This window comes from Balearica regulorum, chromosome 21 (assembly GCF_011004875.1).
Source record: "Balearica regulorum gibbericeps isolate bBalReg1 chromosome 21, bBalReg1.pri, whole genome shotgun sequence".
Taxonomy (NCBI): Eukaryota; Metazoa; Chordata; class Aves; order Gruiformes; family Gruidae; genus Balearica; species Balearica regulorum.
Window position 1 is genome coordinate 2,443,477 of NC_046204.1, and position 16,413 is coordinate 2,459,889.

The 16,413-nt window shown below is 39.6% G+C and overlaps 2 protein-coding genes across 4 annotated transcripts in view; one reads left to right on the forward strand and one right to left on the reverse strand.

Annotated features, from left to right (window-relative positions):
- The window catches only part of CFAP74 (cilia and flagella associated protein 74), a 46,531-nt gene extending 34,740 nt beyond the window's left edge, over positions 1-11,791 (forward strand). For both annotated transcript variants that reach the window (XM_075773257.1, XM_075773258.1), the window contains 14 exons: positions 554-830; positions 1,314-1,421; positions 2,110-2,264; positions 3,514-3,648; positions 4,050-4,159; positions 4,532-4,587; positions 5,331-5,450; positions 5,716-5,868; positions 6,548-6,677; positions 7,198-7,352; positions 8,376-8,514; positions 9,321-9,445; positions 9,913-10,047; positions 11,261-11,791. In XM_075773257.1, coding sequence (XP_075629372.1) covers positions 554-830; positions 1,314-1,421; positions 2,110-2,264; positions 3,514-3,648; positions 4,050-4,159; positions 4,532-4,587; positions 5,331-5,450; positions 5,716-5,868; positions 6,548-6,677; positions 7,198-7,352; positions 8,376-8,514; positions 9,321-9,445; positions 9,913-10,047; positions 11,261-11,371 — 1,909 coding nt within the window. In that variant the 3' untranslated portion in view covers positions 11,372-11,791. The remainder of the gene's footprint in view (positions 1-553; positions 831-1,313; positions 1,422-2,109; positions 2,265-3,513; positions 3,649-4,049; positions 4,160-4,531; positions 4,588-5,330; positions 5,451-5,715; positions 5,869-6,547; positions 6,678-7,197; positions 7,353-8,375; positions 8,515-9,320; positions 9,446-9,912; positions 10,048-11,260) is intronic.
- Positions 1-16,413, reverse strand: part of GABRD (gamma-aminobutyric acid type A receptor subunit delta) — a 107,237-nt gene that overhangs the window by 60,539 nt on the left and 30,285 nt on the right. The window lies entirely within an intron of this gene.

Consider the following 16,413-nt stretch of genomic DNA (forward strand, 5'->3'; position numbering starts at 1 on the left):
CAAGCTGCAAGTTTGCCCCAGGTCATCTTAACCTGCAATGATCTGCTTGCTTTTTCAGCAGAATTACTAAAAGATTATTTTATTTTGTAAAAATGCTTCGTACATTAAGCTAATGCTACTAAAATAATGATGGCATAAACTTTGATTTGACTGGATGTATTTCCAGAGGCCCTGGCACAGGGTGCCCAGAGAAGCTGTGGCTGCCCCTGGCTCCCTGGCAGTGGTCAAGGCCAGGTTGGATGAGGCTTTGGGCAACCTGGGCTAGTGGAGGGTGTCCCTGCCCATGGCAGGGGTGGCACTGGATGGGCTTTGGGGTTCCTTCTGACCCAAACTGTTCTGTGATTCTCTGAAGTTCATAGAGGAAGAATTCAAGTAGGGACTCTAGCCAATTGTGCATTAAAAATAGATAGTATTATTGTTCATCTTTAGGCAAAATTCCCATTGCAAGCTTGAAATTCTGCTTAAATAGGGACTACAGGATTAGTTCCCTATTTTCCGGGCTGATTAAGAGACTATTTTATGCTGAGACAATTTATCATGTGTTTATTTTTAGACAATTCAAGCTGTCATGCAAAGCAGTTGGAGTCCACCCACCTCTTGAATTGTCTCATTCCTTAGTTCAGTTTGCTGCAACAGCTTTAAATGGTGTGTCTACAGCAACTCTGTATGTGATGAATTCCCACGTGAGTGTCAACCACTTTACTCATGCTGTCCCAAGAATTGGCAATGGGGAAGTTGCCCCTGTTGGACCCACTTCATTTGAATTCTGTGTGCCAGAAGACTGTCCAGTGACAATCACGCCTTCTGTTGGAACTGTGTTGCCTGGGAAGGTAAATTCACCTTAAAAGTCAAATGTGCTGCCAAATCTTTTGATCACCCTCATCCCTACAAATGCTGTCACTTGTAAATAAAGCTCGAAACATAAATTATTATTAGAATAGCTGGAATATTTTCTACTGTTTGAAATAATGTTTTAAATCGGACATGAGGCATTGACCATCTAATCTGGCTAAGGCTTTATGGGAGCTTTCACCCTGAACGTTCTTTCCCCAGTGTTGTCGTCATGATTTATATGAAGAATGTTTAAATATGAAAAGTTTTGTGATGTAAAACCAGCCCATGGTAACACAGTGCAGTTCCAAAAAAGCTGCAAGTGACCTTTATCCTTAGGATCATCTCAGGAAAAAAAATTGTATTTTATTTGTTAATTTTTTGCTGTCACGTATTACGCTCCTATTGAGCTTTGTAGGTATAACACATGTATGAGGGCTGAATTTTGCCTGACGTTCTTGTGTGTGCTCTCATGCTCCCAGAAAAGCTTGATTCAAGTGTCCTTCAGACCAACATTGTCAGATCAGCTAATCAGAGAAGAGGCAGTTCGGAGGCTTTGCAGAGCAGCTGCGACAGGGGCAGAAATACAAGTAAGGAATGCTAAGAACTAGCACATGCTGTTGGTCTGTCACTTCCAGATATTTGTTTCTCTGGATGGTATTTTTATCACAAAATTATTTGCATATTAATGAAGCCCATACTCATGATTCAAATAAGACCTGTCTATAAATGACAAAGTATGACTGTACTGTTGCACTTAATGTGTAGTCTGTTCACTGATCAATAACTTAATTTCATGCTAACAATTTCAAAAGCATTCCTAGAGGATGTTCTTGCAAACGCTAACTGCAATTACTCTTGAAGAAAAAGGTTTCTACACTTCTTGCAGATTTACAGCATACATAGACTTTATATGCAGTGCTGTGGGTCAGTTAATTTATCTGAGCACCTAGGGTTGTCTTTAATTATGCGATAAAGAGGTAAAATTCTCATGAGATAGTCTTTTACTTGTCTGCTCCAGCAGGGGAAATCTTTTTTTAAGATGGGGTAAAATATGTCCATTTCAACTCAATTTTACATTATTAGAAATGTATGTAATAACTACTGTGTCTGTGGCTTGTTACCATAATCCTACTGCTGTTACTTTATTTCATGCTCTCCGTCACCTCTTTGGTTCTGTATCCTTGCGCCAGGGACTGCGTATTTGTAAATTGATGTCTTGATTGGATTACTGGTGATCACCTTCAGTGTATAATGTCTCTGTGTGTGTATTTGCAGAAAAGGAAGAAAGATGAGAAGAGAGAGGGAAAGAAATTAAGCATTTCCATTACCAGGCAGCAGTCTTCCAGACAGCTTGTAAGGGATGGAGGCAGTAAATACCTGACTTCCCTACATAGTTCCGAACAACCAAAATCCGAAGAGTTAAAGCCTGAGTAAGTCAGCAAAAGCACTTTGTACTATATAGACAACATTCTCTTCAAGTAGTTTAATAAATCTACTAAAACCTATAGGTAGACAAGAAAGCAAACTGTAGAGAAGAAATAGCGTTAGCTATATTGCAAAGGCTGTTTCCAAAATTAGTACTGCTTTTAAGCCACACAGCTGTACCCTCTCATGTAAGGCAAAGAATCCCTTTATGCATCAGAGGGATTGAAGACTTCAAAGAATGTATCAGAAAGCATGAGATGTGGCTGTGTGGATAGATTTGGCTGAACCAACAAGGATATTATTTTAAAGGGCAACTAGAAAACTGAATGTAGTTACCCAAAGAAACTGCTACTAATATACCTGTTCCGAATAGGTCTAACAGAGCTGAATACATTCAATCCAGATGGATGAATGAGATGGTCCGTATCCGTGGGTATGGGTTGGGTGGGGTTTTTTTTATTTTGAGGGCTTACATAGTCCATTGTATTAGTCATGGTCATCTTCGGTCCTGGAAATGTAATAATGCTGTAAAATGTGCATTTTAAATAGTCTTTTTCACAATGCATGTACCTCAGTGAGAATTCACATTAATGGCACATGCTATCTAGAAATTTTGATATTTAGATGCAAAATCTGATACTTAATTAGTCCCTTAGTATATAATTCAACTTTTTAGAACCACACTTCTCCCTAATCTGAGAAATTTAGAAGCGTTTGGAAGTAAGTTTGTGCTTAAACACCAGGCATTTGGCTGTACTGGATGTTAGATATTTTTGACTAAAATCCCATGTTCATTGCAATCCATTAATTATAACTTTTAAATACTTCCATTACAGGCCATAAAAATAAAATTTGTATTGTAAAACTCCCATTATGAAGTATTGCTTGGCATATTGCATTACAGAAATGTGATCGTGTGTGTTTACATATCATTGAAATGATGTAGAAGTACTGGAAGACACCAGAATACTTAATGTATTCAACATAAGGATATCAAATTGAGGATTTTGCAATCTTTAGTATGACATCTATTATCTGGTTTTTATTATTTTTGTTCTTTTTTGGCAAGAAAAGCAAACCACTTAGTAGGGTGGGTCCATTACTGTGCATCGAGACAGTTGCTTAGTTTCCCTGTTTAATTTTGAATGTATGACTAAGAAACAGTAAACGCAAATAGCTCAGTAGATATCTATTTGATTTTTTTCTTGTTCTCCCACTTCCTAAGATGATTCTTATTCCTGCATTTTTTTTTAGTTCTGATGCTTATATGGCAGCCCAGGCTTTCCTGGTGAGGAATTTCAGTGGGAGGTTTGAAAAATACATCATACCATGCTTTGTTGCAAGTGGACATATCGATGAAAAGAAAGGCTCTCAAAACCTAAGCTGCAGGTATGTGCAATTAGATTTGTGCAATTCATAATAGTTCAGAAATTCAAGGGGGAAACTGTGGGCATGTCAATTGATTCATTTGGGGAGAAAATTTGTTTTCGTATCTTAATTACCTCATAGGTCAGTGGTAGAAACTCATGCTTACAACCCACTAGTTAGTTAAGAATCAAACACATGAATATCAAAGCTGCTTAAAGAATAACTGTATAAAAAATTTAAGCCAGATGTAGTTCATGTTTCTGCTTAGGCATACACAAAAAAGTCAGACACCAAAAATTATGTATTGTTTTGTAATACCAATTTAATGATATCCTGTGGTATGAACAGAATAAGAACAGATTTCTGACAACTCTTTATTTCTGTATGATCCATGAGCAAAAATCTGTTTACTATCTCTCTAGCCCTTACAACACCTTGTATTTGGAGTTGCACTGTCCAGCTGTAGCACCATCTGTTGTGGTCACTTCAGATAACGGAAAAACCACAGTAAATTTTGGTGATGTTGCAGTAGGTATGAAATTTGAATTCAAGTTTTGAATTTCTTTGTCTGATGTTAATTTCTTCTGAGCATAGTTTTACATTCTTTTGTTGATTTTCAAAAGTCAATATAGAAATTAGCCCTGTAATTAGGTATTTAAGTGGAAAATTAGGAGCCTGCCTGACCAGCTGACGCATGTAGAAAACAGACTTGATCCTGAAACACAGAATCAGGAGCTCTACAACTGACTGCCCAAATTTGAAAGTATTTTGGTGAGCTTTGACTAAGGCATTAGCCATAGAAATGGAATGAATATTTGGCCCAGGTAGAAGCATGACTAAAAAGAAAGAATGATAGTGCATGACTGAGCATCATCACTTCTTGAAATGTTTTCATTCCTGTCAGGCCACAGAATGTTGAAGCAAATTACAATACAAAATATCTCCCCAGAGAAGCTGGAAGTATCCTTGTTTCGAACACGTAAGTTCATCTGCCGTTCAGCTTCTGTTTAATTTGAGTCTTTATCTGTAGGAACTGTTTAACAGTATAGTAAGGAGGAGGGAGCACATTTCAGACTTAATGCTCATCTTTCAGAGTGAGACAGGAGGTGATGTGAAGAATATATTGGACGAGCCTAGGTGACCTACTGGAAAGCTAATTCCATTCTAGCTTTTAACTGGAAATAATTCTGTGTAGAGCCAAACTTAAGGAGCACTTAATGACTTGTTAAAGAGTACAAGGTACTGATGACAAAGCTAGTTTCGGTACAGTATGATGTACGTGTGAAACAGAACCAAAAACTCAGTTTTTGCATGGTGCTTCTCTGAATTTCTGAATACCTTGTAAGAAGAGGCTACTACAGTGTTAAGCTGTGTGAGATAATATATGAGAAGGCACGTCCCAAATCTTGGGGTCTCAATGACCCATTCCAGGCAAAATCTGAAAAGGGAGTTACAAAGAGATCATATTAACTGGAAAAGGACCTTGCAGCTATTTGAATTCGCGGGGGGGGGGGGGGGGGGGGGGGGGGGGGGGGGAATGTGTGGAAATTGGATTAGTTCTTCTTTTCTCTTAGTTATTGATCTCTCAGCTTATAGATGGTTGACTTATACATCTTTGGTCTGAACAATATTTAGATCTGTTCCTATATTTTTTCCCCCAATCTTTGCTTATAAACTTTTTTCCTTGAGTTGCACTATTTTAGCTAGGATTCTCAGTTCTGAATCCCAATGGTCCCTTCCTGTTGGTCAGACGAGTTGGAATGCTTGAGCCAGGTGAAAGTAAAACCCTCATCATCTCTTTTTGTCCAAATGAGAATAAATGGGTAAGTAAGACATACAACAGTAATAGGGGAAGAAGAGGAGAGATGGAGAGATATAATGGGCTGTGTAATATATTACTGACTGGGATGAGGCTGTATAATAATAAAAAACTGTTGCCTGTGCATAGCCCTTCCCAACATTTGGGTCTGTCTATGCACTGAATCCAGAAGGTTGGCAGTAATGGCCTGTTTGTGAGAGGGGGTCAGTTGGAGGGGTGGGGGATGTTTTCCTTCAGCAAGTGGGCTAACACAGACATTCTCTTGGCAGTTTTTTGAAATGTTGGACATCCGGACGGCAAAAACCAATCTAACCCTAAGTATGACTGGTCATGGTGTGATGCCATCAATTGTTTGCTCTGTAGGAGAAGTACTCAGTATGGGATATGTCATAGCCAGAGAGAAGGTGACTTCCACATTCAAGGTAAATCCCTCTATGCTGAACCAGACAGCACACCAGCAGTTTTTGTAAGGAGGAAGAGGAGTTCTGTAGTTTCCAGTCTGGCAGAACGTAAGGCTGAGCAGCAAACTGTAGACAAAAGAACATAGCTTTAGAAGCACATCTGGCAGAGTGATATGACGCTGAGACAGTTTCAGGCCAAAGGTAACAAAACTGTGCAGGGAGAATCTTGTTAGCTGCTTCTGTCCTGCCTGCAGCCTATACAAAAAAAGAGATCCAGTACCTTCTATAAAAAACTAAGTGCAAAACTGGTCCTACAAAGAGCACGTGAGGGTCTGCCATGGTACGGTCTAGGGAAGTTTAACCGATTCACTCATTCCTATACCGCAAATTCCCAGAGACTCAGAAACAGGCCAAGATTTAGGCATAAATTTTCTCCTCTCAGATTTTGTCTAAGTATGTCAATAACCAAAATACATTACTTACTGCAAGACTCTTGAAAGGAGCCTGGTTGCTGTTGTTGGGGGACAGGGGTTGACATGGCACGTTTTGGATGGCAATAACGCATGCTTTCAGTGGCACCTGGGTACAGAGTGCAGTAATGCAGCAAAATAAATTCAGCCAGTTCACAAAATGTGGATCCTACAGGCTTGAGAATCAATTTTCTTAATGAAAATGCTGTTGTATAAATTAATGTCACCAGATACAGAACACTTCCACACTGACCCTGCGATACTCCATTCAACTAGATTCGCTTTCATCAACAAGGGACAAAGATCAGCAGAGACTTCCATCCTTTATTACGTCCTCTTTGCAAAGAACAGAGTTTGTTGGTAAACTTAGGTTTTTTTCTTTTCTCTTTCTTTTGTTAAAGACTCATGAAGTATAAAGCAGCATTACTGTCTCCTGTTAGAGCTACACAACTGTCAAAACCTGGGGCATCACATCACTGAAATTAGAGACATGATTTTTGTTTCCCCAGTAGAAGCTGTGCTAATTTTTTCAATATGGGTAGCTGTAAATTTATGCAGCCTGAGCAAATATCCACAAGTAAGGAGATACTAGTGTTTGAATCTAAACCCACACAGTAATTGCATATTAAAGATTATATTTAGGGATGTCCATCTCTGTAAAAACACATTAGAATATAAGAAGGGTTTGGTGATGCTTCTTCAGTTCTAGAGATGAATGCATTAAATTGATAGATGGATTTATCACCACCTGTTTTGCTGCAAAACCATGTATCAGGTCTTATTTGCTGTTCCAACAAAAATTACATGGGTTTAAAATATATGAAGTAGTAAAATGAAGCTCTTTTCCTTTCTTATTTGTATCGTCATTTTTATTTACCAGGAACACAAAACTATAATGGCTTAAGTGTGTTCAGCATCTTTCCAACAGAAGGAGAAATTCTTGCTGGGAAGAGTCAGGATTTTAGTGTGACTTTCAGTCCTGATCATGAAAGTCTGTACTATTCTGACCGCCTCAAGGTTGTGCTTTTTGGCAAGGTGAGACAATCAAGATACCTGGATTATGAAATCAAAGTCTAAATATGACCTGCTGTGATTTTTATCAGCATGGGTCTTAGTAGGAATTTAAAATAATTACATCTAATGAGCAGCATTTGTAGGCAGAAATGCTATCTTTATTACATTAACTGATGTAGGTGGGAGATGGCAGGTCTGGGCCCACTGACTTTTTTCAAATTTTAAATATTCAGTTATTAATTCATAACAATAGTGACTTGGGATTCAGTCCTGTCTTCTGCCCAGCTGTCTACGCTGTGTAAATGAGAGGTGATGGAGCTCGGTTGCTGCCACACTGCTGAGCACAGCTCCGAGTGGGTTCTCAGCAGGTAGTGTTTAATGGTGGTGGAGAGTGGAGCTACACCTGCACAGTGCAAAGTGACAGGTGCACTGAGTACCAGGAAGCCGCTTCTGTGGTCACGCAGCGTGAGGAAGGAGGGCTCAATCTGTAGAGCAGCAGTTGAGCTTAGATGGAGCCCAAGTCAGGATATACAGGCTGGCAGCACAGTGGGTGCCTTCATGCCTGTTCCAAGAGGGACTGACCAAAAGTTAATGAGGAGTGCCAACTAATGACCATCAGCAGGCACTGCAGACACAGAGCAGAAACTGGTAGTGAGCAAGTACTGTTCTCTCCTTCCTGGCAAGCTTTGTATCTCCAGATCATCTTGGGAATTGTGGTTAAGAATTGCAAACCAGGATAAGCTTAAGCTGAATGGAGACTGGTCCTAGTTCACAAACTTGAGCCAAATTTAGTGGCACAGACGTTTTGCCTCTATTAGTGGCTTTAATATAAATAGTTTGTGCAGTCCCCTCCTGAGGCACATTGCCCAAGAATGAGAGGTTGTTTAAAGCAGAAGTGCCTGTGTGGACAAGACAAGGGGAAGATGCAGGATTCTTGCATTAAAGTACAGGGCTTCTTGGCATTTATATAGGCAGATGATGTAATAATTTCTATGCAGTTACTTAAGCTGTAACCTGCATTTGAAGCATTCCTGTCTTGTACAGAAAGTAGCCCATGTGATCCACCTAAAGGGTGCAGCAAGAGATCATCCGATGTTTGTGGAAGGGGGAATTCCACTTGACGTGCCCATCGAGTCCCTGGCTGGAACATTACCTATGTCATCGCAGGGAGCACTGAAAGGAGGTAATGTGCTACCACTTACACTTTGTTACAAAACAGTGAGAAGGCATGGGCATGTTCCACATCCTTTAAGAAAATGTAAATTACAGATAACTTTTCCAGAATCAGAACAAATAAGCATTATGGCATAGCCTATATTCGTAATACCAAAAAAAAAAAAAGCAGGAAACTTGCTCTTAAGGAAAGATTTTATCTTAATTTTAACGCAGTTGTATCTTAACGATGATCTTCCAATTTTGCAACTTACTTTGCAAAAAAACTATTATAACTTAATACTACTGCAAAGTGTTTAGATGTGTTTGCTTTCTGCCACTTCTCTGATTTGTATTAAATGTTTATAAAATTATTTTATATTTAATAACATACCCTGGACTCTCCCAGTTGCGCTGTTATGAAACAGACACACTTTCAGGGGCTTGAATTTATCCTTCCTTAATTTCTTTGGACAGGATCTGTGTTCAAAGATGGTATATAAGCAACTCCTAGCTCCTGAGCTATAAATAAATCCAAGCACATACCGTACACAAGTAGGGATATAGTACACACAATGTATGTGCCATGGGGCTAGAAAACAAGCATGAAACTTGATAAACAATTAACAATTACAGTTTGTTTTGGAAATTATGCAAAACCTCTTTGCTTAATTCTTCACTAACTCTGTAAGAAGGATCTTGTTATCTATGCCAGCTCATGAATTTGCCACAACATCACTTTGGTTTGAACCATCCTAGTGTAACTTATGCTTGTTCCAAACTGATAATCGCTCAGTTTTGACTGTCTCAAAGTTTACTTGATTCATATTTCTTTAGAGGTACAAGAACCAGTGAAGTCCATTCTCCTCATTCTGGAGTACATCGAGGGAGAGAGTTCTCCAGTGCCAGCAATGACAGAACTGAAAGTTGGAGCTATACAGACAGCTCAGTTTGCATCTAAGGTGAAGAAAATAAAAAGTGCAGTTTTGTGTCAGGTGCTGTAAGGAATACTGACAGTGTACAAATGGCTACTAGTTCTTTCTGTCAAAAATTCAGTCTATAAATTAAAAAATACAGCTTTCATGGTTTCTGATAAGCTTTGTGTTATAAAAGCATCAGTGTTTGAAAAGAAAATATTATTTTTCAGGGGCTAATATGAGGAATTAGCATTATGATGTCAGTGCTTCCCTAATTCTGAAATACAGAAGTTTGAGCACAGAACTGAATTACAGATCTGATCCTTTTATTTTAGTATAGTATTTTGTGACACCTTGACAGAATGAACAACATGGATACTTGCAGTTTCAAAGGGCAGAAGCAATTTGGCAAGCAGTCGGCCCACACAGAGCATCTGGGCAATGCAGCACAGTCATTGTGTTTGAAGGAGCAGAACTGGCTGTAATGACGGTGTGTTGCGTGTCTCTCGTAGAACGTGGAGTTCAGTTTTGATGGCCTGTCACTGCTGCAGCAGAAGGGATTCGCTATTGACTTTGTGAAGGGAACGATTAAGCCTGGTCAAGTGAAATGCATCAGTGTTTCTTGGGTGCCACCTGCTGACTTTCGTGTAAGTTACAGTCACTACAGCATGTTGCTGTTTAATCTGGAAATGTGTGGCTGCTGTTTTCACCGACTTGTACAAGCAATACAAAAGTGATCGTGAAGATGTCAGCAGTACAGGCTGCTCTGACACATTAGGATGATGGAACACATGCTGCCATCCAGGGAGCATAGGCTGCTATAAACACTAGTGTGAGAATAAAGGCCAGGAAAAATATGTACAATTTGGAGGTTCACTACCTCACCACGGACTGCCATTCATCTGTGTGATGAAAAGAACAAGCATTAGTCATTTCCATCTTACAAAACTTAGAATAACTTCTTACAGGTCACTGCATTATATAGCACTAAAAGGTCAAAATGCTGCTGCTGTTAAGTAAAAGACACAGCTTTGATCAGACTGAAGTCAGCTTTTTAATGCTCCCTGTGCAAGGAAACCTGTGGTCCTGCTGACGCAGAACTAAGTTTACATGGGTCATTCTGCTGCAGTGTTCGCACTTCTTTTGGCTGTGGGCTGCCTTTCCTTGGATATATTCTTTGAAGTCAGTGGGGCCTTTTTGATTTTCCACTTTATAAACTGCGTTACAAACCGTTTCCCTGGCTACTTCTGCATTTTTGTATTGCAGAGTCTACGTATGAGGTCCAAACATCTCTACAGGCCTATGATTGCCCTTCCTGATTCATCTTCCTGGGCATTCATGGAGACTTGAAAGAGTTTACTGCCCTGCTTTTTGTTGTGAGCTGTGTGTGGGATGGCAGAATGAGTAGCTTGTTCCAAAATTAAAAGATTGCTGCTGTCACGTGCAGAAATGAGGCAGTAGAGTTCCTGGCATGATGTATCAGGCTGACATCGTGCCTCTTGGTAACCACTGGTTGTTACACAAGATACACTAACTGATAGCTAACAGGATCCACTTCTTTCCCAACCCTTGCTGCAGCGTGCTCTGTTGCTGCTGTGTCCAGTTGTCACGGTTGTAACGTGGTGATGGTATCTGTAGCACTCTGGAGATAGAAAGCTTAGTCATTGCTACTTCACTTACTGCAGTACAAGCATTGTGTGAAAACATAAAAGAGCCAACACAGTGGGAAGAGAGGTAATCTATAGCTATAGTATATCTTACAACTGTGATGTAAAATACATAGTTTAGAACTTGATCAACTAATCTGTTCTATGTACAAAAAGAAAAAAACGTTGGTTTTCTGTGTGGATTGTTTTGTAGGCTGATGACCCTCTCCTTGAGACAGCCCTCCTGACCTTGAAAGGTGACATTAAGGAATCTTACCAAATTCTCTTCATGGCAAAAGTTGTGTCTGCATATACTCCCTCTTAGTGAGGGACCCAAGCTAAATGGAAAGGAAGATGGAGGCTTGTATTACTGAGAAATGAGTGGATCTTGGTTGAAACATGGAAAGACTCTGAAATTGTTGCAAATGCGTGAGGGGAGCAGTGAAGCAGGAAGGAAGGTGACATCTAATATTTCTGGTTTTTTTCACGCAACATTCTGTGTAAACTCTGATTTGACTAATTTCATTTTCAAGCTGACTCTGACAATAATCTTGTGGTAGAAGAAAGAATTGAGTGGCCAAGTAGATATATCTGCTGTTAATCACAGTGTCTTCCAAAGGTGGGCATTCCCTTAGGAGGAGTGTCTTTTTTACATCTACATGGGTGAGTTTTAAACAACATACCATTTTCCAATTTCAGATGCATTTTAATGGATTTGGAAAATCCTTGAGACTGTTTCCTCTTAAGACCAGAATAAAGCTTCTTACTCGAGTCTCCTTCAAATCATTTGGGCAGTCATTTTTACAATACACTACGAAATCTTCCTGATGACACACAGTCAAGGAGGAAATAGTAACCATGCTGTTCACTGAATTGCTGGATATGGTTATGCACTTGCCCTAGATCATGTCTGTCCAGGAACTTTGTATTTCTATATTTGCTTTCCTCTGAATTCTAAGAGCAGATATCTGCCTGTTACTGGGGATGTGGGAGTACCCTGCAGGTATAACTTCTGACAGGAAGCAGTAGCTAGTTCAGAGGAAAGTACAGAGGTACTGCAGTACAGAGAATGAAGGAACCAGGAGGTTAGCAGAAATCTAGAAACACAGGTAGTCTTTTCAATCTTGTGTCACGCTCTTTCTTGAATCACTGTGAGCCTATGGCAAAATTCCCTCACCACCTAAGGCCTATTTCTGTTTGGCCCTGCATAGCTGTTAAATTTGCTTCTTTAGATTATGCAGTAAAAATATAGAAACAGACTATTTGTAAATATCCCTAAGGTAAAAATGTGTCAAGCTAGTTGGACTGCAGGAAAAAGCAGTAAAGCAGTTGTCACAAATATTTTAACTAGTTATCTCCCTTTTGTAGAGGAAGCTTGTATAACTGATGAAGAAGGATTCCTTGTTTTTCCAAAGACAGTATGTTTGATCCACTCAGATCTGTTCTCAGTTAATAATGGATCAAGTGGCTGTGAAGTTACTTAACTCTTCAGTCTAAAGCACTAGGATGCTGAAGCAATAAACAGTCATCATGGGAGAAGGCAGAAGCTGGGAGGGGAAGGCAGTGCTAGCCAGAGACAGCTCTGCCTTCAGGAGTGAAGCACTGAGTATTTCTGCTGGCACAGCTGGGGCAGTTGGGTTGAAGTTGAGGACAATGAAGTTGCTGTGCTGATTCTCTTACAGTCCTTGCAGCCCTAAAAGGGAGATTAAATACTGCTACATTGTTGGGAAATATTAGTTGTCAAGCTTAGCATAAGTGGCATGTGCTGATTGGTATACCTAGCTCAGCATAAGGGGCTAAATTTGCTGAAACCTTAAGCTACAAGCTGCAAACTTTCACCTAGATATGTTGAACTTTCACCTAGTTAAGTAAGAGGAGGCCCCAGGGCTGGTTCAAGACAGAAGGTAAGGAAGCTACACCCGTGAGCTGAAGCGGCAACCTTAGAGATAAGAAAGAAAACAGCCCACCTAGAAACAAGGGAAGCACCAAAGAGGAACGGGAAGACCCCAGACCCTCATGTTACTATTGGTCTGAACTGTTGTGTTGAGGGAACTCAGATTGTAAGGGTATGATTGCCCAGGGATTTCTTTGTTCAGGTTCCCTTGCAGGCGCACCCAGCTCGAGCTGTTATGACCACTGTACAACTCAAATTATCTCATGAGACTTCAAGCCTGAGACTCTGCTGTGGGAAATCTAAGGTGAAGAACCTTCTTTAACAACATAAAATGAAACTTGCAAATAGTACTGTACAGTTGGCAGTTACCTAATGATAGGGAAGCTTTCAGAAAGCAAGGAAAGCCACAGCATGTTGGAGTGGAAGGTTTATTTCGGGCAGTTAATTTGGGGGCATCCATTATGTGAGGATCCTTTGGATTTCATTCCTGAAAACTAAAAAGCAATGGCTGAGAATAAATTAGTCTCCAGACTCTCATAACTATATAATGTGCTGAAAATAAGTGTAAAATTATCTACCAGGAAACCACACCCCTGTCTTAGGAATCTTCTACTTTATAGAGATCAGGTACTGTGAAAAAGCATCCACAGGATTAAAAAAAAGTAAAAAAAAAAAAAAAAAATTAAGAATGCATGTAAACACTGTGATGATGTTGAAAAAATGTGGACGTTGCTTGCAAGAGTAAGAAGGCGGCTTAGTAAGCAGAAAGAAGGTGTATATGCAAGGACTACCTGGTCCAACCAATAGTATTTGCTTGGAGACTGAATCTGAAAGACTCATAACAACTTCAGAGAGCTCAGGATGTGCCCATTCAGTTGCAGAAGTTGGAAAGTCAAGCACACAGCATTATAGCAGTGCTGGTTATAAAGAGCAGCTGCCATTGACCTGCTTAAGTCATTGTACTGAATATCTTAAAAGGTAAGCAAAAGGTGTAACCCATTTTTAACTGCACTCTTTGGACTTGATCTTGAAAACTCACATGGATAACTTCACAGACTTGAAGTGAGCATAAGGTTCTGGGTTTCACTGCTCAAAGTTTTCATGCTTAAAGCTAAATGTGTCTTCATCCTCTCTGGGGGAGTGTTGAACCATGATAATAAGAATAGGTTGCTATTTCTGGAGTACTGACAATAAAGAAAACTATGCTTGCAATACACCAGCTGATGTTCTGTAAAGCACTTATGGAAATCTGAATGGTTTTTATTCTCTTTTATTCTGAGAAAAATGCCTGTTGTTTTTATCTCGGGCCTTGAAAGTAATCATATTTGACTTCTTGGGAGCATAATGGCTGATCCTTGCAGGATTGGGTTTTCCCTTCTGATTGGATTGGTTTTGTTCTTTTGGCACACATAGTTCGATGTGCCCAGCTCTTGCATGAAGCAATACTTGAGCAGTGAGAGACAAGCTGATGTGAAAGGAAAAAACCAAATTGTCTGATGTGGGAAAGCAGATCCATTGTAAAACTTCACACAGGCATGCAGACTATGCTGCTTCATCTGGAATACAACTAAAATTTAAAAAGTAAAAGCACAGTTACTTTTTCTGCAAAATGTAGCACTTGGATGTTCTGCTATCATTGAATCGAGAATCGCCACATTTCACCAAAGGATAGAAAACAGTGGGATTCCTTCCAGAGAAACAACTAGTCCTCTGATATATTTGCTGCAGTTCTTGGGCTTGATTTAGCATTTAAATGAAGTTTACCAATCTATAGAAGAGTGGAGTTTTCCTTACTAGACATCTGACAGAGCTTGTTTCTTTGACTAAGCTGACTGAAGTGGAAAAGTCAGTGCCTAAACCCTGTGACAGCTGTATGCTGTTTCATCACTGGGACTCTTCATTTGCCTAAAACATCTTGCTTTTGTGTGGATATTGAGCCAGCAAGCCAAGGATTCAATAATAGATCTGTCTTCTGAAACAGAAATAACTAAAATAATTTCATTCAGATTAACATAGTTACTTTTGCTATACTTTAATTGGTGCTGAGCCTCTTTAGAATCTTCACAATGCAAATTTGGAACTGTCAGGCTACTGAAAATTTAGGAATTCTATGTGGATGCTCCTACCTAAACAAGTCTTATGTAGAATGTATACAAAAATAGCTTCTTGATCTATCTCCAATACAGGAAACCGAATGATTTAACAGACTACTGGAAACAATTCTCCTGCTAATTTAGACACACCAAGCTGAACTAGAAATAGCGGGTTTGTAGGTAATTCCTTGAGGGTGTAGCTGAGAGCACTATTGCATTCTACTTGCATGACTTAATGCCAAACTCACAACTACCAGAAGTGGCTCAACACAGCAGCTCTAGCCTTCATGCAAGTTCATTTCTTGAAGAAGCAAAAAATCCTATTCAATACTCTGCTTCCAAAGCACATTATCAACAATCATAGTACATTTGGTATTAAAATTTTCAGGAGATGCTAAACATGTAACCTGATGTTTGTTTCCATCTGTTAGGACTCCAATAGAGATGGAGCCCTTATTGTGAGGATAATACAAAAAATGTAACTTCATATTTAAGTTTCCCAGAAGCTTAAGGTTTCTGCTCCTATAACTGTCTTTCTGAACATTATACTTTCAGACTGAGTTTTGCAACTGTGATCACTCTTGGGTCACTGAACACAAACTTGTGCTTTCAGATGTGGATCTAAATGCAAACATATACTTCTTGGTTCTGATGCAGTTCTAGTTTAATAAGAAAGCAATTCACATCTGTGTATGACCTTTATAATCCTTAAAAGCTATATCTAGCTCATTTCTAAAACAGAAAGGAAGTCAGAGAATAAGTACTAGTGTCATACACATCTTATTAATGTGTGTTCTGCTTATCCAGTGACTTCAGAGATTGCTTCATGCTTATGAATGCAGCTTTTCCTAAATGAGCAATGGTCCCATGACCTTGAGCAGCCCTGTAGGAAAATGCTTTAGTCAGTGTGCCACATGCCATTACTGAGTCCTGAAACACTAGTGTTGAGCCTTATGGAGCAAAAATAGTGAATGTCACCTGAAGAATGGTCTATCGAACCCAGTACTTCCAAGCTATTGTGTCCATTGTTGCTCCCAATGGCATGATTGGCTCTGGCGTATTGGAGCTTTTCCATGCTTCTGATAGAAGAAACTTCTGGCAACCAAAGTCCAAATATATTCTCCTCCTGTTGCATTAAAATCTCGGGGTGGGGGGGTGGGGGAATTCCTTGTATTTTGTCCCATTCCCATTACTGGAGGAGCTTTTACATATGCATCCACGTACATACCTCTGTGGATGTAAGGGACCCCCAAGAGATGTGTCAAAATGCCATTCTTTTAGTTGATCTTCCCCTTTCTTCTCCAGTTGAAATGTTTATAATCCATTAATTAGCTCCCCTGCTTTTCAGCTCTAGAAGTCTGTCTTTTCATTGTTTACCCA